The sequence below is a fragment of the Urocampus carinirostris genome, chromosome 7 (genome assembly GCF_059441175.1).
Source record: "Urocampus carinirostris isolate Australia breed hairy pipefish chromosome 7, RoL_Ucar_1.0, whole genome shotgun sequence".
Taxonomy (NCBI): domain Eukaryota; kingdom Metazoa; phylum Chordata; class Actinopteri; order Syngnathiformes; family Syngnathidae; genus Urocampus; species Urocampus carinirostris.
Window position 1 is genome coordinate 17,352,643 of NC_142355.1, and position 23,754 is coordinate 17,376,396.

At 40.8% G+C, this 23,754-nt stretch overlaps 1 protein-coding gene and 1 pseudogene across 1 annotated transcript in view; one reads left to right on the top strand and one right to left on the bottom strand.

Annotated features, from left to right (window-relative positions):
• The window catches only part of peds1a (plasmanylethanolamine desaturase 1a), a 46,733-nt gene extending 24,211 nt beyond the window's left edge, over nt 1-22,522 (bottom strand). The window contains exon 1 of the mRNA XM_088339931.1: nt 22,068-22,522. Coding sequence (XP_088196057.1) covers nt 22,068-22,227 — 160 coding nt within the window. The 5' untranslated portion in view covers nt 22,228-22,522. The remainder of the gene's footprint in view (nt 1-22,067) is intronic.
• Nucleotides 4,810-4,947, top strand: LOC148362501 (U2 spliceosomal RNA; annotated as a pseudogene).
• Nucleotides 22,523-23,754: the final 1,232 nt, after the last annotated feature.

Sequence of the window (23,754 nt, forward strand, 5' to 3'; positions counted from 1 at the left end):
TACGGCCCGTGAGCCTCAAGCGGGCTGTCGGGCTTTTTCATCCAGCCAGTCAAATGAACATTTTAAAAATAAAAATGTGATATCCTTTTCGGATGTTAATATCACAGACAGTACATGATTAAAGGAAATCAAATTAAAAAACGATTATTTTTAAAGATCGGACAAATTGTTCTTCCAAATCTGAATGAGAAATTTAAAAGCTTGTGGATTATGTAAACATTTTCAAAAATGTCAAGTATGCGCACTGACTGGGACACAGAATACGTCAAGTCGGTAATCCAGCAGATTACTATTCTTTTTTTAATATACACATTATCTACTTGTGAGTTAGTAAAGGGACATACATGTATTCATCATAGTAGTTATTATTCATATTCAAAGGATATATAATAATAATAATAATGCATTTGATTTAAAAGCGCCTTTCAAGCCACCCAAGGACACTGTACAGACGATGAGAAAATACAATGTAAAAAATTGTAAGCGAAATATTAAATTAAAAAAACAAGACATAAAATCATAAAAACATAGGAAATGGAGAAGCTATGTGTTGTAGGCAGTCCTGAACAGGTGTGTTTTTAGACGGGACTTAAAAGTGGAGAGAGGTGTGCAGTTTTGGAGGTCCGGAGGTAGATTGTTCCAAAGCTTTGGAGCAGCGCAACTGAAGGCTCTGGCTCCCATGGTGCTCAGGTGGGCAGGGGGCACTGACAGTCGGAGGGAGGACGAAGATCTGAAGGAGCGAGTGGGGATGTGCACCTGGAGAAGGTCGGACAGGTAAGGAGGGGCCAGGTTGTGAATGGCCATATATGTATATAGGATCAGTTTGTAGCTGATGCGATGTTGAACAGGAAGCCAGTGTAGCTGTTGGAGAACGGGGGTGATGTGCTGCTGGGAAGATGTTTTTGTGATGATGCGAGCAGAGGCGTTTTGAACCAGCTGAATTATATATCTACTGAAACACCCTGTAAAGTATAACGATACGTACAAAAGAGTTGAAAAAGGACAACTAATGAACAAGTGTTGATTTGGTGGCACTCATGTCCCCATCAGCTTTAGGCAAGTTAATTTCAAGACTTTTTAAAATAAAATTTAAGACCAAGTTGACAAAAATACACACAATGTGAACAAACAAAACAAAGAAACACAAATATTTCTTGCACACAATACATCGTGGCTCGTACATATTGCAGATTTTAGCTTTTTGTGGCTAGACCCAAGTCATTTATCTGTTCTGAAAGGCCTCACTGAAATTACATCACCGTTTTGACAATTCTCTTATTGTGGTCATGCAGTGTTGCCCCGAAAGTAAATCACTGACTTATTTAAAAAAAAAAAGGCAATTAATAAATGTGTCCAAATCTTTTTAGTTCAATATAAATCTTATTATTGTGATTATACTTTTAAGACTCTCAAAAATGGAACATCTTATTGACAATTAAGGCCTGATTTTTAGAATAATGAATTAAATGCCTATTAAAACTTTTCAAGGATCTGCGGAAACCATGCCAGTGTCCCCAACATTAAACTAGCCAACTACATTCATCTCTTTTGCCACTTTTATCATGGATTTATTTTATTTATAAAGGTATTTATCAAATTTAATTGAAAAAACAAAAAAACTACTGAGCTACTGTAATTGTATTGGATTTTGAGTTTTTCAATGCATATTGTTGAGTGGTTTCAAAAGAGACATCATTTATTTTATTTTTTTATTTCTGATAGTTTGAAAAACCAATTTAATGGAATGGTAAATTCATTAAAACAAAAAGAAATATAACAAGTAACTTCAAATCTCTGCATGTCTGTTTATTCAATAATGCATATCATTGCTGCTATTCTCAAAAGACTTATCTAGATCTATTTTGGTTGCTTTCTTAATTTTGTCAGGATGGAATGTGCAAAAAATATTTAAATTAATGCCACAAAATTGAGACAGGCCTAAATTGTCCAGTCATGTTTTGCTGAGGTATCAAATTTGAAACAGTATTGGTAGAAAAAAATATTTTTCCTTCTTTTGTCCAATGTTTTTGACCCAATAGGGCCTGCAACTCAACAATATCGCCCATCCCTGTTCTAGTGGATATGAAAAACTTGACTAATCAAAAAAAACAATCTAATCTATCTACACTACTTTATAAATCCCGATTTGTGTGTGTGTGTGCTTGTATGTTGCTTATAGGCTCAAAAAAGGCGAAACTGTTTTTTGAGAAAATGTAAACAGTTGTACTTTAGGCCTCTGTGAGTGTCTTTAGCTAGGTTTTGGGTCAAGGCACCTCCAACAAATACCAACAAAATCAAAAGGACAGAGCTAACTACCATATTGAGAATTATTTCACAAGTCTGTTTATTTGTAAATGGAAATAATATGGTGAAGAAAACGGATTAGATGAAGACCAAAACGAAAATGTTTTAGGCCGATTCCTATTTATCTGTCTGCACTATCGTGTGTTTTGGAGTAAATGTTTTACACGATTGTATTCTATGGATTCAGTTGAAGACAGCCAGGGTATGTAATTTCAGACTGATTGTGATGTTTGTCTGATGAGTAAATTTTAAAATGTTGCTTATGTCATGAATCCCAAGAGTTTAATACTTCAGATGATATCTGGCATGACGTATTTCAGTGACAGTGTACATACGCAATTGTTTTGTTAAAACTACTTTGTGTACTGTCTTTCTAATGTTTCAATGTGGGCACATGCGGCTTGTAGTCAGGTGCGGCTTTTGAATGTACAAAATGGTTTTCCCTTAAAAATGTACTGGGTGCTGCTTATGATCAGGTGCGCTCTATAGTCCGAACAATACAATATTTGTATTCTACTTTGTCTTTTTTTGCAGAGAATTGCTCAACACCAGAGAATGACATCCAGTGCTTGAATTATCGACACTGTCCCTTTTAAAAAGTTTTGCCGAATGGAGAGTCACTGCGTTTCTTCGGGATTTTTAGATCTAATCAGCGGCATGAAGACAGTTGTACCTAAGGCCGTGAGGTCACGACCTCTCAAATGTGAAACACCGTTGCTGACGCAGCTCGGACCCCGCAAGGGCCGTTTCATCGGGGACGAGGGCCCCGTCAGAGAGGTCAAGCAATGTTCCTTTCAAGACCTATTCCAAATTCGCTGATCAGCACTTTTATTAGCGAGGGAGGCACACTTAGCCGTGGTAAATTATTGAAAATGCGCCTCCGTCTCATTAAATACTTTCGTTATACTTCAATGAGTTATTGTTTTTTGTGGAGCGGTCTGATCACGTGAAGGACAATCACGTTTCAGAAGCCGATAAACAACCAAATGTATGAGAAAAGTTCTCCGGTACTTTTATCTTTTCGTTCTTCGTGAAATTTTAATGCGCTCGGATCTTCTTTTATAACAGCATTAGCAGCCTATAATATATTAATGGCAGTTTTTGAATAAAGGCGCCTATAGACCGGCACATTAATATGCTCTCATAAAGAATGCAGCCAAGTGGTCACGAGAGATTGATGAGATGTGATTATGGATATTTTACGAATAGTCAAACGTGACCCTTGACCCTCCGGAAATGGTCTCAAAGTTAGAAGAAATCCTTAGAAGGGAGACATAAGTTCAAATCATCTATGGTTTTAACTTTATGTATTTATCATGGTATAAGCACATTTTTAAAATATTTTTTTACCTACAAAGAACTCAAAGTTTGGGTGAGTTTTATAAACGAGGGCTGGGGGGACAGATTTCGATGTATTACAGTACTATATTACGGTAATTACGCAATGATTTACCAGCTGAAGACAAGGGTCTCCAACATTTTTTGAGCTGAGAGCTAATTTTTGTAACTAATTAGCGCAAAGGTCACCCACCCAGATTGATATGCATTTCTAAAATAACAATCTAGCTAGATAGCTTGCTAAATAGCTAAAAAGGTAAACAGGTCAAAAACGAAAAGGGACCTAGATAGCTAGCTAAGAGTAAAAAGCCATCTAAATAATAAGATAGAAATAAAAAAAAAAAGCTGGATAATTACCCAGAAAAAAAGCCCAAACTTTGACTTGATAAATACCCCAAAAAAGTAGGATATTAGCTAGATAGCATGCAAAAAAAGTCTAGCTAGATCGCTTGCTAAATAGCTAAAAGTTATAAAGATAGCAGGGCAGCACGGCGGCGCGGTGGTTAGCGCGTGTGCGGCACAGTTCTGAGGTTATGGGTTCTAATCCAGCTACCAACCTACCTGTGCGAAGTTTGCATGTTCTCCCTGTGCTTGTGTGTGTGTTTCCTCCGGGCACTCCGGTTCCCTCCCGCATTCCAAAAACATGCATGTCAGGTTAATTGGCCGGTCAAAATTGTCCCTAGGTGTGAATGAGCGAGCGAATTGTCTGTCCCTGTGTGCCCTGCGACTGGCTGTCAACCAGTTCCGGGGGTTCCCCTGCCCACAGATGGCTGGGATGGGCTCCAGCACCCCCCGCGACCCTACTGAGGATAAGCGGTGCAGATAATGGATGGATGGGTATAAAGATAGCTATCTAAAAAGCTAGCAAAATAGCTTGCTAAAGACAGTTTTGCCTGGAACACCTTTGCTTGAAGTAAGATAAAAGCAGATAGGCACGGAGAACAATAAAGCATAATGGCACTTTGAACTCAGTTGGGCATTGTTACCAGATATCAGAGAAAATATTTAACTTTCAACTTTAATTTTTCTTCTACCACTAGGAGGTGCTAAATAATAAACTATGCTCATTTGCAAGGCTTTGATGCTAGGTCCTTAGCTTGGCCTCTTTTGTTGCTAGGTCCTTAACTTGACCTTGATGCTAGGTCTTTAGCTTTGCCTTGATGCTAGGTCCTTAGCTTGGCCTTTTAGCTTGGCCCTTTGCCATGATCTTTGATTTTTGCAATCCGGAGATGGAATAAGAGCTTACTCTGTCCACTCCACGCATCGGCCCGGTATTGCAGTACATCCGGGAACGGTGCATTCGCAATGATCGCAGCAAGGCTTTAGGGCTAGGACCTTAGCTTGGCCTTTTGGCTGAGAGTAAGTGTCCCGGCTCCTAGGCTTTGTAGCGTATTATGAACTGACCGATAACGGATAATGGATAATGAATAACGAAGATAGAACAATAACCCTTAAAAACCCCCACTATGCTCATTTAACAAATCCAAATTTGTGTCCTTTGGGAATATAAAACAAGGGAGGTCTGCAGAGTTGTGGTTAGCCTGGGTACAGGATCCATATGTTTACATAGAGATCATTGCGTTCAATGATTCAAGCCACTCAGCCCGTGTCCATCTTAAACATTAGCAGTTAAGGGCTCATACTTCAGGCCGCCGTGTTTAAATAAGCTCACACGCAACTGACAGATTTCTAAACATCACTTTAACACAAACTAGCGTCTTGCGGCATAAACACACATCAGGAAAGCACATGCGTAGTGTCGGGTCGCGGAGCGGAGGGACGGCTGTCAGGTGATGCGCGTCAGTCCTTGGATCCTTTCGGATCCCCGGTGAGGAGAAGGAAACTAGGACAGGCCTCCACTGAGCGTATGCGCACACAAACACACACATATAAGCTCATGTCCCCCAGGCTGTGGCATTGCTGGATATTACACAGCTACGGACAGACGCACAAAAACAGCTTTTAAAAGCACTTTTCATGAAAAGAACGATACCGATGCATTATAATTTGCACACATAATGTTAATTAGAGCTGGCACAGGAAAAGCAAAATTGCATCCAAACACTGAAATCAAAGACCTTCCCCCACTCCAAACACAGCCACCCTCATTAATATTGTTCTGACAAGGAGCCTCTGTGGTAAGCCCTCTGCCATCGCTCACCCAGCAGCATCCCCAATTGTGCACGTGCCCACGTGCATGCCGCAATTTAACCTGGGCGGGTCCACGGGAAGGGAACAGGGGGCCCTAATAGGCTGAAATTAATCAACGCGCCTGATTTGCTGTCCGGGGAGCGAGTGGCAGCCAGCAGGTAGTCAACACTTGCTGAAGGAATATGAATGCAGGGCACACAAACGCTCACAAGAGTTTGAAGGCATCATATGGAATGAAAGCAGGGGTCACTGACGTGGTGACCGCAGGCATCAGGTACAACCCCTAGAGGATGGAATCACAAGTCTTGGGCAAGCCGTCACTCAGACATTTATTCTTTAGGTAAAAACTCACATGAAACAATCGTAAGGTCATTCCAATGTGCAGCATCAATCAGGCGCCGACTCGTTTTGATTGATCATCTTTGCAGGTCGTAGCTTTGCTGTGGTCAAATTTAATTCAATTTCCACAGATTTCAATTGCGTTGAGATCTGGGACATTGACTGCATGCGTCTTTCTCCAAGTAATGAGTTTTTGCTCTGTGGCATAATGCATTGTCATCTCGAAAAAGGAGTTCATTGTCCCCAAACATTTTAGCAACTAAAAGAATGAGAAAGCTGTCCAAAATGTCAATAAAAACTTGTGCATTTGTGGCAGATTTGACCACAGACATCTCCTCATTACCTTTGCCAGACAAACAGCCCCATTTCATTAAGGACTGTGGGAATTTTGATGTTTTCTTCAGGCAGTCCTCTTTGTAAATTTCACCGGAACGGCTCCAAACAAAAGTTCCAGCATTCTTACCTTGGCCTATGTTTTGTGACTCATCACTGAAGATAACCTTCCTCTAGTCATCCATTACAGTCTTGTTCCTTTGAGTTTAAGCGTCAACGATGGTTTTCTTCAGCTTTACAATAGGAAAATCCTATTTTCTTTAGGCGATTTTGCAAAGTTCTGTCACATACTGACTCCAATGTCATCCCATTTTCTCTTCATGTGTCTTGTTGTGCAGTTTCTGTTTTCAAAACATGGTCTTAAGTTGTTTGTCTTGGCCTACAAGTACGCTTGACTTTAACAACCTTCCATTGCCGTTTGTACTTGGTCCAAAACTTCGATACAGCTGACAGTGAACAGCCCACATCTTTGGCAACCATACGAGTAGTTAACTTCTTTAAGAAGTTTGACGATCCTGTCTTTGGTCTCAAGAGGCATGATTCTTGTTGGGCCATGATTCTTGCTAATCTTCTTAGTCCAGGAGCCCTCCAAGGTGTGATAACTGTGCCGTTTTTAACTCCTGACTAACGAGCAGACTGAATCTAAGCCAGGTGCCCAATTAAGGAAAGGAAATTGACTGGGTGTGTCCTTATTTTCTAATCAAATTGCACTGATTCCATATTTCCTTTCTCAGAATTAAGTGATTCCATATTTATTTCCCTGCACTTGCTCTACAAAAGTAACATTTACTGACCATTGCAATGTTTTTTCTTTATTGTTTCTGAATGCAAATGTGTTGCACTTTGGAATGACCTTACAATTGTTTCATGTTTGTGATCTGAGTTTTTTCTATAGAATAAAATGTCTTAGTGAGGGATTTCCCAAGACTGGTGATTCCGTCATTTTTCTTAGGGGCTGTAACTCCCAAAGAAGACCTAAGTGGCTTGCAAACGGGTTCTGAAAATAGCTCAGCAGTCATTGGGATTTTTTTCTGAAATTTCATTTCTAACTGACATGACAAATCATTGACATGATCAGTGTCTTTATTTGCACCACATGGGTTAGACTGCCAAAGGCCAAATCTGGCCCGCCGCATCATTTTATGTGAGTAAATGCTGAGAGAAGCACAAGAGAAAAAGGAGCCAGACATTACTTTTGCAGTTTTAAAGATGTCAGCTGGAAGTCGTCAAAACCAGGAGCCACTCGCAAAGCATCCACTGTAGCTTCATTTGCCAACAACCATTAATTAACAAGAAAACATTGAAAAAACTTCAAATAAGTCACTGTTTAAGGCAATATGAAAAATACTAAATGAAAAAAAAAAACACATAAATAATTAAAGAAGTTTTATGACCCTAGTGGTTAAGGAATATACAATATATATACATACAGTATATATATATATATAAATATATATATATATATATATATATATATATATATATATATATATATATATATATATATATATATAAAAAACATACATTCATACATACTGTGCGTTGCTGGAACGTTTGTTAAACCTGAATAAACTCCGTGAGACTTCTGTTAAAACATGTTAAATCGGCCCAGATTTGTTTTTGGTCTGATCCGTTTGTTTGTTTTTGACAACTTGTCTTTTGTTTGGATTTCTAATCCACTCCGCGACCATCGATCCCCGGATCGAGTGTGCGCACCCTCCTCATCCTTCCCCCAATAAATTGTGAGTACGTCTACGCAAATAGGTCCTTTTTTCCTGTTTCCCGCGCCGCTTCTTGACGGATAACACGATGAATTGTGATTTGAAAATCAATATCAAACTAGTAGCCCTTGCTGCTAATCAACAACAAAAACTTGCTCTCAGGTTAAAAATATTGTTGACACCTGAATTAGAGATAAGTGATGTTGCTTCCTGGTGAGAGGTTTAAAGGAGAGGTGAATTCTGGCAATATAAAAACCATCACATTAAGAATGTTGCAAATATCTCCATTTTGTGGGCTTTTGGTGGCGCTCTGAGCCACATTAACTCCCCAAAGTAGTATACATTACTGTTAACAAGACCGCAATGATTCACGCGTGTTGTGTTAAAAAACAAATGTCCGATGAGGAGTGTGTTCTGACACACAATTGCGGGTTTATTGGCTTTAATGTGATTTATTCCTCACTTTAGGATTTCATCAAGTCCAAGATGTGCTTCTTTTTTTAGGGAAGTTTGCCACAAATGGGCGTAGTATAGCTCAAAATCCAGCAGATGGCAGAGCAGTGAAATAAGTTTGTTGCTGATTTAGTGGATGAACAAGTATTATTTTCAAATGGTGAGGCTGGCCACATGGGTTTGTGGCAGGCAGCCCCAGGACCAAATCTTCCATCACAGAATTATGTTAGAATTATGGTAATTTTACAATGGATAGCAAGTGTTGGTTATGCAATGCTATGTTTTTCTCCTTCTGTCTAAATAACTACATTTTATTTTCATCTGTTTGCTTCAGGTATATTATGGTATATTTGAGTTTCGGGATATGTTGCTGTGGACTGCTGAAAGATGAAATATTGTATTGTTTGGACATAACCATGGGCGGTATGCATGGCGAAGAAGAACAGGTTTAAAGACAATGGTTTTTCTATTATGTTGTGGTGCTGTTTATCCAATGCAGGTACTGTTTATCTGATTCAAGTAGAAAGTCTCATGGATTCCACTCAGTATCAGCAGATACTGTACTTATGAACAATGAACAACAATCAGTGACAAAGTTACTCCAGGGTTGGATACTTCAATAATACCCAGCACACTGCACAAATGATACTAAGGCACCAATTCAAAGTTCTGAAATGGCCATCTAGGTCCTCAGACCTGAAAATTACTGCTCAGGTGTGGTTAAAACCAGGCTGTACATGCTTGGAAACCATCAAACCTGACTAAAATAGGGATATTATGTAAAAAAAAATGGTTCAAACCAAATGAATGAAGTTTATTTAACCAAAAACTAAACCCAGGAAATGTTTAAAGCAGGGATCTTGAACTCAATTTACTTGGGGGCAGAACTATGGCCAAAAGTTACCGGTAAGATGGATCCAAGGTCCTTTTAGCTTTAGTTTGGCAGGACTGACTTCCTGCTTTCCACATTTAAATTTGAATAAAGTATCTTGGGATGAGTTTGCAAAATATGGTTACTCAAATGAGCAAATTTGTTGAAATTTATAACCTCTGATGTGTACGCACTGCTGTGTGTTGGATCAGAAAGTAGCTAGCCAATAGTATTGCAGGGTAGATGTACATCTATTTCAAACATTAGGAAGAAACTTACAATTCTCTTGTGCCCTACAAAGTTTCTGTGCCCAAAATTCAGTGCATCTCCATTCAAAAGTAGGCTTTGAAGTAACTTTGGCCATAACACAACACACTATAACAGCCTGATGTTCACAATAGAATTGTATTGTAAAAAACAAATACCATCCACGGAGTTAAAACCCACCCCTTCATTGACCATTTGCTCCTCTGACAGGCTTAGAGATAGCTTCTTTCCCAGTCCATCACCATCCTTAGCAAGTGCGCAATACTTTGAAAAACATAGATCATGGCAGTTGTACTGAAAAATGGGTATTGTATAAGAAAATGGGTATTTGTCTTATTTATCGACTTATTTGGGAATTTGGTTGCTGCTAAATGTTATTGCATTACTTTGCAGTGCACTATTGGAGCTATGCGCTTTTTGTCATTGTCCTAATATTACGAAATAAAATTACACTTTCAACTTAAGTTAATGTCCAAAGGCTGTCTTCTAAGTATTTTGTCTATTTATCCTGACATTCTTTTAAGTCATTTTTCTCTCTTAAGTCTTTATTACAACTTTATCTTGTTCATTCTGGAGTACCATGTCAACTTCAAGCAAGCAATTGATGACAACGAAATATAATTCTAGACTAAGCATGATGTCATCGCAACATTGTTTTTTTCTGAAGCCTTTTTTAAGAGTTTTATTATTTTCTCTTGGCCCAAACCTTTATGGTTCTGCACGCTGGTAACTGTTTCTTTCTAAGTTCCCTCTCACTCATTTCTCTCTTGACCTTACCTTGTTTAGTCACTCACTTCCTGATTCAATTTTCCTTGTTGCATTGCGTGCACTGGTCCAGATTTCCCTCCTATCATGACTCTCCCTCATCACTATTTAAACACGCAGCTCCCTTGGCTCTGAACCCTTGCCTGACCTTATAGATCATATGTACCAACCTACAAACTCATAGATTGTCGCCTTTGCTGAATGACTTTACTGGCCCCCTCACCTGCATCTTGGACCAGGATTGTTGTTTTCTACCTAAGAAACCCTCTCCCAATAAAAACTTATGCTACTACACTAATCTGTGTTTCTGCACTGAGCTTCCCCACCACCTCGTGTGGGTAGTTTACAAAAACAAAAATACACTCATCATTTTCAGCAAAAATATTTTTGCTGCTGAAAATCAAGTTGCCCCTACTTTTCAAGTAGTGTTTACCTGGTGGGTGCTGAGTGGGCAGGACAGATAAGCAACATTTCATTGTTAACTCTTCTGAAAAACCACAATGATCGAGGTGCGGAGAGTGCATGCTTTTCCAGTGCGCGCTGCAGAAGGACACAAAAAAACAACAGCGACAACTGCGCTACTGTTTTCATCCTACTCCTCTCTTTGTGTGTCCCCGGTTTGTTCTCGGTAGACCGTCTTCAGATGGGACGTGGAGCGAGCGGTGTGCGGCTAGGGGGGGATTGTTGTGGGTGGTAAAAGTGGGTCACATGCTTGGAGAGAATGAAAGAGACATAGGGAGACTGGGGAGACAGACAGTATCAGGGTGAGTGGGGTGATGGGGGACGCATAGAGGATTGAGGGGGGGTGTTAAATTCCCTTGTTCAGGAGGAGTGGATCAGTCACAGGCCTCATTCCTTTCATCTGATCTCTGCGGACCCTAGAACTTGGGACAAACACGCGCGCGCCAACACACACTTATTGGCACACACAAAAAAACAACACGAATGCAAAGTACACATACAAGAAAAGAAGAAACAATACGCACACACTAGCGCACGTCTGTGCCAGACAAACTTAATAAATCTATTACCCTGTAGATTCAACCGCAACAAAGAGGAACGTGGCAAATGAGATTCACCGACACGCGGCTCACTTTTTAAGCCAAGCGAAAGTGAATGTGAGTAAATGAGAGGCTGGGAAGCTTACGACATACTCTCTCACAATCACATATATATATTATACTCTCATACACACACTACTATACTCTTCCGCACATACTCATATACTCTCAAACACACACTTCTATGCTTTCACAAATACACTACTGTACTCTCACACACATAACACTACACTCCCACACTATTAGACTCTCGTACACACTATTACAAGTATACTCCCTCAAACACACTACTATACTCCCCCACACACCACTATAGAATCTCTCACACACGGTTATACTCTCTCACAGACACTCCCATTATTCATCATTATAATTGCTATTACTTTAGATTTTTTCAGAACTGGAGCAATGATCACCTCACCTCTCAGGGCTTTACTTTGGGTAATCTTGGTAACCACGGCGATGGACACTGATCTGTGTGTATATGTCATACAGTTCTGAGTCAAACTTAAGTTGCCCCGGTTCATTAGTATAGATGGGAGTAAACTAGTATACGTGAGAGAGTATAGTAGTGTGTATGTGACAGCACAGTACAGTGCATATTAGAGTATGGTAGTATGTGTGAGAATACAGTAGAGTGTGTACGAGAGTGTGTGTGAGAGAGAGTATAACAGTGTGTGTGAGAGTATAGTAATATATGTGAAAGAGTATAGTAATGTGTGCATGAAAGTATAGTGGTCAGTGTGATAAGGTGTAGTAGTTCGCATGTGAGTCTAGGAGTCTGTGCGAGAGAGGCTATTAGCCTGTATGACAGTATAACAGAATGTGTGAGAGAATATAGTAGTGTTTGTGCATGGGTATGACTGAATCTGTATGAAAGTATCGTTGTGCATGTAGGCCCTGCTCCAGCCTCTCGCCCATGTGGAAATACACAACCAAATAAAAGTATGATCCAAACGAGTGTGTGCATCCTGTCATCCCGAGGGCTTTGGACTCTCACCGTACTCATCTGTGGCCCTCATCATAATACTGCATACACGTATGGTCAAGGTCGACAGCAGAACGCAAGCTGGGAGGTTAGCCCGGAGCTAACGTGGACATCTTACACTTGATTTGGAGAAAGCTCTCAAAAGCGCCATTTGTATTCCAGATAAACGTTGCATTCACTCAACTAATAAATAAATACCCATCCCCAGGGGCAATTACATTTACAGAAGATGTACGACAAAAAGTGTGCAAGTTGATGCCAGGGATGCTTTTAGGCGCTCTCCTGCAATGTGCTCGGTATAAATGAACACATGACAAAAATACACACAATTAATCCCAAAACAGTAATCCCTTGCTGTATTGCGGTTTCACTACTTTGCAGATTTTCATTGCGCATTATGTTCTGCTTTAAGATTAACAAAACAGATGGGCTCCCTCATTTCTGCTTGTGTCTGCCTGTGCGTCAACCATGTTCCAATCTGAGTTGTACACATACTTAAACAGCTTGAAAAACATACATTATGTCTGCCGAAGTCTTTTTCACTACTATTTGCTAGGCTAGACCACCTAAGTAGCCCGCAGACTGGTCCTGGAAATATATCATGGGTTGCTGTGATTGTCTAGGAAATTGGCATGATATATAGTAGTTGACTTAGCCTATTTTATACAGTAATAAATACAACCTGGTCATAACATAGTAATAGCATAGTAACAACATAGAAATAATATATTATTTTTAAAACGCATATCAAGCTGGTAGCCCTTCGCGCTGATCAGTAACAGAAAAGTAGCTCTCAAAGAGGTTGTCGACCCCTGCTTCGGGCTCACCTGGAGGGAGCTGACATCTTGCTACCAAATGTAGCTGTTATTTAAGTTATACAGTATATTTTAGAGGTCTAGCGATTATCGGGCGGGCTGATTATCAGTACCCATATTTGAGAATTTGACGAATATCAATATCGTCATATTTATTCAACGCGCAGATTAATGAGCACAACACCGAGCAACTACTGAGATTTTCTCTCTTGCTCTGCTTTTTGTCTCAGATACTACCCACCCAGGCCTTCTGATTGGATAGGCGACCGAGGGGGAAGTCACTGACGCAGGAAACTGTCCGCACTATCTAGCGTCTATTTGAGCAACATTTTGGGCTGCCGCGACTATTTTTCATATTTGCGAATATTTTTCCCACTGGCAATTAGCGTCTTTTATCTCTTTCCCCTCACTTTTGTGACCACCTTTGACTGGAATGTGGAGGGAATGACAGCAACATGCAACGATGCACACGCAGAAGCAGAAGACACCGGTGTTTCACTCCCCTTCGCGTGAATGCCAACTTGGACTTTATTATATTGATGGAACAAGTGTCGCCATCGTAGTCTATATAATCTGTCTATTAAGAAATAAGAATTGGCCTGATCATAAAAAAAAAAAAACCATCATAGCCTATACAATGGGTTTATTGAGACGTATGTAAACATCACCAACACCAGGGGCGACCCAATGTAGCTATATAACTTACAACCACGAGTAGTTGTACACAAGTAGGCTTTATGTAAAACGTATTGTAATTCATGTTTTTTGTACGCAGTTGTTCACTGATCGCTGTGACCAATGCACCATTGGGAATGAGACCCTGGTTTTATTGGATTTCCCTGTGTAAACAAAGGCTTGAATTTAATTTAGATTCTAACTCCCCTATCTACTGTTTGCAAAGTAAGACACATTTCAAACCTATTGTGTTGTGTGGCTTTGGGAGTACCACACTTATTACTCATGTGGAAGTGAAAGATAAGTCAAGTAATAGTTTCGTACAAGTTCAAATGTATGTACTGTAGAAAGTTTCAGAATTTTGGGGGGGGATTTATAAAAATGTCTTACGGGAATTTTTAAGCCTTTACAGCAAATATTGGTTATCAGGCCTCCTCTTAAAGCTAATAATCGGTATTGGTCTCATCTCATCTCATCTCATCTCATTAGCCATACCGCTTATTCTCATTAGGGTCGCGGGGGGGCTGGAGCACATCCCAGCCATCTCCGGGCAGTGGGCATGGGACACCCTGAACTGGTTGCCAGCCAATCGCACGGCACACGGGGACAGACAACTCACTCGCTCATTCACACCTAGGGACAATTTGGACCGGCCAATCCACCTGAATTGCATGTCTTTGGAATGTGGGAGGAAACCGGAGTGCCCGGAGGAAACCCACGCAAGCACGGGGAGAACATACAAACTCCGCACAGGAAGTCTGGAGCTGGATTTGAACCCACGCAGGAGGTTCCCAAGACCTGAACTGTGCCGCACATGCGCTAACCACTGCGCCGTCTCGGCCATGAAAAATCCTACATCGTCGATCTTTAGTATGTTCATACATTTGTATTGATGTTGTCTCGTTAGCTGCACTTTAATTACATGGCACTTTTATGTTAGTTTTTGGTCATTTTTTCATGTTTTGTAGTAAGGCACCTGGGGCAGCTGCGCGGGGGGGTCCTGAGAGTGAGTGGACTCGTGCCCCTGTGTGGATTGAATGAAATGGTAAAGAGAGTGAGGAGAGAACGGACGTAGCTGATGTTAAAAAGTGATTGCGGATGAAGAAAATAATAAAAAAAGGTAAAACTGACACACACTGTGCTTCAATATTTTCTCCTAAACTTAAATGTGAATTTAAATAAAATTGTAATCCTGCAAAGTAATTTTTTTACAAAATATACCTGTAATGTGATCACATCTTTTTTTCTGTAACAGAAAACATTGAAGTTTTTTCCTATTCTGATTATAATCATGCGTCTAAGGTGGCTCGGAGGGTGTAGCCGGATCGTGGAGGGGCAAGGAGAACAGGAGAAGGCAGAGACAAACGTCGCCGTCTCCAGCTGTTTGTCCATCCAGGCTGTGCCGTAATGAGGCGGCGGCGGCGGCACGATGGAGCGTCTCGGCCGCCTCATCTAACTTGTCCAAAGTCTAACAAGGCAAAGCGCTATTTAGATTTACCTCCCGCCAGCGCCGACACAGAGCCAAACATCTAAGCGCCGAACAGTGTGGCGCTGCCTTCAATGGACTCTTTGGCATTTGGAATTGGGCCTGTTTAGTTGTCTTTAACAGACACTTGTCAGCATGGGGGAAGCGTTTTCACTTTTAAGTTTGCCTTAAAATGTCCTGGTGGCATTGTTAGTGTGGACGAGCGCGTCCTCGGCCTCCGGCCTGCTGGGCCCTTTGGCAGCAAGCGCCAAAACAAATCCGTCTTTTTGATTCTACCTGCTCCAAACATGAACATTTGCAGGCACTGACTTCAGCTTACAAAACTGTGTGGGTCTTATAAAACAGGTGACTGTTTTTTCTTTTTCTTTAAGGTAAAGTTTATTTTTCCAATGGCCATGTATAGAAGCTGATTTGTTCAGGATTAGAAATGTCTTCATTGTCATTGATAACAACGTAGATAATTCGATTGTGTTTTTAACATTGGATACCTGAAACGGAGGTTGTGTAGCAGACCTGGGAACTCCAGTCCTCAAGGGCCACATATCCTGTATGATTTTAAAAGTTTCTCTTCTTTAACTTGGGTAATACAAATCATCAGATTGGTAGGAACCTGGCAGGAGCTTGGAATCACCTGTAGGGTAACCTCAAACATCAAGCAGGACATGTGGCCCCCGAATCATCACATTCATTTTGTTGTAGTTACCACAATTCATGATTATCTATGTAAAGAGTAAAGCATTTACTTGTGGGTTGTGTATTGACCTTTGCCAGAACCACGCCAGACCAATCTCTAATTTAAATGAGTCAATTAGTCCTGCCAGTGGTTGACTGTAAGGTCACTTGGTACACTTCCACTATGCACAGAATGTTCTTTGAACCACGCTCATGTCGTATTAACTTCCAATGCTTTTTTGGGTAGAGAAGCTCTTCTCAACTAAGCCAGAGTATAGTCTGTCTCTATTAGCTGATTATTTTTTGTTAGTTTATTTGTTTTTGGTTGTACTTTGTTTCATTGTAATAAAATCCTCAAAAAACTTCTCTGCCAAGGTTTTATTTTAAATGTTTTTTTTTTTTTTGCATAACGTCTTGCTGAACTGTTTTTTTTTTATCTGACATGCACAGGGACAATAATTATCATTTTACTACCATTTTACACTTACTATGATCTATAGTTTTCAGTCTTGTACAATTGTTTAGGTTAGTGGTGGCCCTGCGGAAGAAACTGTCTCTAAACCTGCTAGTCCTCGTTTTAAGCAACCTGTAGCATCTACCGGTGGGAACTAGGTCAAAAAGGTGGTGGCTGAGGTGGCAGAATACTCTTACAAAAACATAAAGACATTTTGGACAGATTTCAACTGATCCATACATCGATTTTTTGCACTGCTTATCCTCAATAGGGTCGCGGGGATATTGGAGCCCATCCCAGCCATCTTCAGGCAGTGGGCAGGGGTCACCCTGAACTGGTTGCCAGCCAGTCACAGGGCACACGGGCAGACAACTCACTTGATCATTAAAACCTAAAGACAATTGGACCGGGCAATTAACCTGACATGCATGTTTTTGGAATGTGGGAAGAAACGGGAGTGCCCGAAAGAAACCCACACAAGCACGGGGAGAACATGCAAATTCCACAACTATTCAGAAAAAAACAGATTATGTAGCAGGGCTGCAAGTGACAAAATTTAAAGACCTACGCTGTTAAATCTGATGAAGTAGAAATTTGAGGTGAGGGCTGAAGAAGGAAATACTTACTCCACATGTTCGAATCAACATCCGGGTCTTGAGATGAGATGGGTAAAAACAAGCGCCGGAGTGAGCAGTTTAAGTTTTTTATGGGAATAAAATCAATAAATAAAAAAGGAAATTCTGAGCTTGTGAGTTCAGATCAAGGCTGTAAGTCACAATACAGCGACTTCTAGTTGTCAACTATTATGCACTGTCCCTTTAAGTGAAGCACAAAGTAACAATAGTTGGGCCATCAAGTTTTAGTTTTGGATGGCTAAGAAGCTCTAACAAAAACACATTTGCAACTCCATTCACTTTATTTTTTTCCAATAAAATATCGTAATGTACAATCGCCATGGTTACGCGAGAGGTTTTTTTTTGTGTCGGGAAGCGAGCCACAATGTCCGCTAGCTCGGGATTATTTGTAACGTTTGGGTTCAGTGTGCTAGCTAAGCGGTCGCTAAGTGGGAGGGGATAAAGTACCGGAACGGGACCCCAAATGCATCCGTGATCCTCTTAAGCATCCAAACACTCGGCAGCACAGAAAACCTGAGCCTTTTGCTTTTAGGACAATCACGTTTCTGTCAGGAACATTTGAAAACGTAACATAATGATAGCAACTTTGAACATAAATCTTTGAAGTAACGTGGTTGGGGCCAATTCCCGTTATATAAAACCGATTTACTTGAAAACATGAATGATGAAAATGGCAAAAGGCCACAACTCTCTCTGTATGACACATGTGGATTTTTATTATCATATTTTTTGACAATGACGCGCACATAAAACACCAAAGATAACAGAAAATATGGTTGATAAATTCTGAAATAAAAAGTTACTATTATGATACCACAGATGGTAACTGTTCTGCCTTTGAGAAACATATACACGGTAACGAGTGCCTTCTTGTGGTTACCACGATAATTGTACAAACACGCTTGTCACATTACAAACAATAATGAATGAGATTCTTAAAATAACCAAAATGCAATAGTAGTATTCATCCTTTATCCATTTTTTAGCGCTATGTCAATTATTTGAAAGCTTTTCATTCAATAGTTTGTATCTTTTTAAATGGGTATGTTTCAGGAAATATCTATAAATGTTTTGTTCACAATCATTAGTGACAATTTTTTGCATGTTGTAAATCATTTTATTTTAAGTTTATTTATTTATATTTGAAGAAACGTTAGCTTTTACCTCAGTTTTAATTCCATGAACCTTATAGTCCAGTGCGCCTTATATACGAAAAATAGATCACAAAAGAGTATTCTTGGCAGGTGCACTTTATAAACTGGTGTGACTAATAGTGCGGAAAAAACAGTATAGTCAATAAATAAATAAAATAAAACTTTTCCTGATACCTCTGTTAATTCATGTAGGGCAGATAAGAAAGTAATCAATGAAAGTAGGTGCGGCGATCCAATCCTCTTAATAAGGAAGGTGAGCAAAATGAGCAGCTTAAGAGGGTTTTTTTCGAGGGGTTGAGCGACATCACGGCAACAGATGTCGGATGACCTTGAGTCTTAAGAGGTCGCGGGTGAGCCGTCGCATCAGACGATCATTTTGAGTTCAGTGAGTCAAGCGAGGGGCAGCCGAGTGCCAGGAATGAAGGCGGACAACTGTAGTCGTCTCGCATCTGCCCTCGCATAACCAAAACATGAGCGATCTTGCCAAAGGCAGAAATAAATGAATATCTACAAATATATACTGTATAAATCAATTAAAAATAAAAAAAATCACGTAATACAAGGGGTGTCGAACACATTTTAGCTCAGGGGCCATATGTTAGAAAAAACATTCTCACTGGGGCTAGACTGGTAAATAAATGGCATAAAAAGTGTGCCTTGGGTGGAAGTCTGGGGGTCTTTTCGGAGACACACAATCGAATTTTGATTCGGGAGTGTAAAATATGATTATAAAACGTCTATTGAGGGTTTTTTTTTCTCAGTATTTTTCCCTTCACTAAGTTTTAATCTCTTGTCATGTTTAATAATTGTGTATTTGAAAATAAAAAAAAAACAAATATGATTGAAATTATTTTCACTACAGTTATGGCTGTCACGAATCATATTCGAATCAAATTTGTGAATATATTTCACTCCACGATTACAGTGTAGGGATTTTTCTAGCTTTAACTTTGAAAATCCTTAGGATTGAAACCAATTTGCCTCTAGGTGTTGCTCCTGCTCCACTATATGACCATATCCTGCCTTAATGGGCGTGGTCTTAGATATCTGATACTCACAGTAAAAGGTCATTGAAGTTACTAAACCTGTTAGAAAGCCAAGGAGGTAAGAAATTTGCATAATGTTCTGTACTTGAGAATGTCCCTCCAATCAACATAATTAGGTACGGTGACAACATTATTTTATCAATACATAGCCTTGGATGTTTTAATTACATTCAAAACTTCATGTTATCAGATATCATTACGTTACTTCTTGACAAACTCGGTGGGCTTGGGGGTAGGGCGCCCGCCCCGAGACTGGGAGGTCGCTGGTTCAAGCCTCGGCTGGGTCATACCTAAGACTTACAACATTGGTACTCATTGCCTCCCTGCTTGGCGCTCAGCATTAAGGATTGGAATTGGGGGCTTTGGTCACCTAATGACTCCCAATACATCAGTTGGGTTGAGCGAGGGGGCTGGGAATCCCCTCCTCTGTATCAATCTCCCAGAAAGAGACAGACATGTGAATGTACCTGACTCTAGCCACCTCCCATTAGGGGGATATGGCTCCGGTATATACATGGTGAATTAGTTTGTTCCGGAACTGTCCAAAAGGCGATGCAGTCATTCCATCCATTCCAAAGTTCTGAGTTACTTGGTCAATTTTGTGCCAGGCTTATTTTCCAGTCTTTTTTTTTCCTTTTTTGCCCCTTTGTGGCCACCCATGAGCAAAATATTGAGGGAATAATGTCAACTCATAGCGAAAAACACGCAGAATTAAACGACATCGGCTATCGGTTCTGTGGTCATCATCGCAGCGTGAAGTTTCAAAACCACGCACAACTCCGGTTTATGGACACATTTTGGGTTAATACCCCAAAATACCAAAGAAGCGGTCTGCAAACTTTGTCTTGAGAGGATCCCAGTCAAAGGAGCTAACACATCTAATCTCAAGAAGCATTTGGAGTCGAGTCACCCGGTACAATTTGCCGAGCTAAGGAAGAATAGCAAACATTCTAGGGGATGCAGCATGTCAGTTGGATACACGTGAACACACGAGTCACGACATACAAACGAGACTGTGCAAAATGGCGCACGCTAACAGATTGTATTACACGGTACAATGCTACTGAAACGCTGAAGTTCAACTGGATTGACAAACCAGCGTTTAAATCATGCTGTAATTGATCATTTGTACGACCAGCCGGGCAAAACGATAAATGCAAGCAAAGGTCTATGTGCTGTCGGAGAAGGTTCTGATACACATTTGCATTCACTCGGCCATGTAGCGAGGCCCAACTCTTGCTACAGAAAACGTGCCCCAAACCATGGCCCTTTTTCTTCCACCTTTCACTGACCTTTTTACACACTTTGGGTTTAGTCTTTTTCTAATGTGACGCCGATATAATGATTCCCATCAGATCCGAATCAGTTAATTTGCTTCAATCACAGAAGTGAACTCTGGACCAGTTTTCCTCTGTCCACACAACATGCTCCTCAACAAAGCTCAGTCTAGGTTTTTGATTTTTTTATTGTTAATAAGTGGTTTGGTCACTGCAGTGTGGGCCTTCAATCCTAATACTCTTAAAGAGCAAGACTGTATGGCGAGACAGATCCTTACCATGTTCAGCACTGAACTGGCGACCAATTCCAGCTGCAGTGTGGAAACGATTACCCATTAATGTCCTCCACAGTGACCCGTCCTCTCTTCTGTAGATGACCAGCAGGTTTTGGCCAACTTGAATGAGTTTGTAGTTTTGTAAATATTCAGTATTCTTGAAATCACAGATTTGGAACAATCAACTTGTCTTGCTACGGCTGATACGGTCATCTATTTCGTTTTTATCTTGTACAACCTGCTTCCCGAGGATTTTAGTCACTTTAGAACAAGCTAGTATCTTGCAAAGTCGGTGAAACTGGCAGTTAAAATGCCAGTTAAATAAGGGTTGACAGATAATGAAGGAAATTAGCACTGTGTGTTAGATTAGCACCATTAAATGGGAAGCACTTGGATGTTCTTTAGTTTTGGCAAAAAAATGTTTTTTGGTTGAAATGTGAAAAGATGTTGTTGTAGCGTGGTATAACGTATCCATCCATCCATCCATTATCTGAACCGCTTATCCTCAATAGGGTCGCGGGGCTGTGGAGCCCATCCCAGCCATCTTTGGGCAGTGGGCAGGGGACACCCTGAACTGGTTGTCAGCCAGTCTCAGGGCACACAGGGACGGACAATTCACTCGCTCATTCACACCTAGGGACAATTTGGACCAGCCAATTAACCTGAAATGCATGTTTTTGGAATGTGGGAGGAAACCGGAGTGCCGGAGGAAACCCACAGGGAGAACATGCAAACTCCACACAGGAGGTTTGATCTCATGACCTCATGTGCTAACCACTGCCCCGCCGTGCTGCCCACTGGTATAAAGTAGGCACATCAAAATGTCCTCAAGCTGTTGAGCAGTGAAGATGGCATTTTTCCAGAATTACACTATTGTTTTTTAATTATTCACCTCTAGTGTATTTAAAATGTATACCACGAACGGACAAACGTTGATGCCACCGAGGCCTCCATTGAAACACAAGCGATGTTAAGGCGACTGCTCACCGGGAGAATAGAGGCAAGCCAGCTGCCGAGCTCCGGCGTGCTGCGGTCCCCAGCGGGGCGCCTGACTGCGCGCGGCCGCCCCGTGCTCGTTGCCGTTCGGGTCCTCCTCCGCCATGGACCGGTGCCGGATGTCGATTTCCGAAAGCAGCGACGCCGCCATCGTCGCAACGATGCGCCTGTTTTCCGGCTAGTGCGTGGAGCTCATCGCTGGTCGTTCGGATGGACGGATGAAGGCTCTCGCTCCAGCCGAGCGGGGACTCGGGGAGGCGCGTTGCCGGGAGCGGCGAGCGTTCGTTTCCGCTATCGAGCGTGACACGCGCCCCTAAAAGCCGTTTACATCCACGAGGCTTTCAAATGTTTTTTTTTTAATACGTTAAGTGTCTACTTCCTGTTTAACGGCCATCCTCGCAGGGGCCGTCCGCATTTAGCATTCGTGGTGGCAAGCAATGTTCCCTGTAAATTTCCACGGGTGAGCAACGCTTGAAACAACAGTGAGCAACAGCAATCCCAAGTGTGGCAACTAAGTCATTATCAAACATGTCCAAAACTTGACATCAAGTTATATTTTGCTGAGTTTCCGGCAATGCAAAAAAAAAAATACTCGGTTGCGCGATACACAACTGTATCTAATCACATTTTTTAGTGGAAGTACAATGTTGGGAACAAGATTGACTTGGTATAATTGGAAATTATTTGAATGCAACACAAACTTTTTCTTCTTTTTCTCTGCTTTTTTTCCTTTTTTTTAATTCCTTTAAAAAAATCTCATTGTGTTTATTTTTTCCTAGCTGTTACCTTTTTCTTTTTGTTCTTTGTTTACTTTTTTTCCTTTGGTTCTTACTTTTCCTTTTTCTGGCCTTATTTTTGAATTTTTCCTTCTTTTTTCTTTTCCTTTTGTTTCTTTTTTTTCTCAGCTTTTCACTCCTTTTTCATTTTGGTATTTTTTTATTTTTTGTTCTATTCCCCCTTCCTTTAAGTCATTTTATGCATAAGTTTACATAATATTTGGTGATATAGGGATGAAAGAAGCAAAAAAAACCCGAAGAGCCGTTTAGGACCCGAAGGAGCCGGTTCCTTTTAGTGAGCCGAGCCGAAGAAGCCGAAAAACTGCGCTGGATAGATTTTCTTGTGCGCTGAGAATGTGCAGGCAGTGCGCGATTGCGTACGCGCGCAGTTTAGAGGGAACATTAGTGGCAAGTGGTGAAAATATATCACTAGGATAGTGCTTTACAGTGCTACATTTCAGAGTAGTGCAGTCAGGGGAGGCAGGAGAGACTCAGCCTCACCTGTCATCATGGAAACATACATAAAAATATAACAAATGATTGTAATAAATCAGTGTTAAAGTTCTTTCTCTTTTAACGTCACCAGTTTTTATTTTCTTTTTCAAAACCGCTGAATTATACAGGGTGTTCCAAAACTACCTGGTCGTATCCCTCGATATGGGTGACCGACAGCAAGACAAACACATACAAAAAGAAAGAAAATAAAAAAGGGAAAAGGTAACCAAAAACACACACACAAAAATTTGGCCCACCCAAATGCCCAAACACCCGAACAAGTTAAGCACCCCGGCACCCAAGTTGGTCATGCTTTCATCCCACCAGATCAAACGGGACAAAGGAAAGCGGCCACACAGACACACAGACTCTTCTGTACAACAGCAGGGCCCAACAGCTTTCACTGG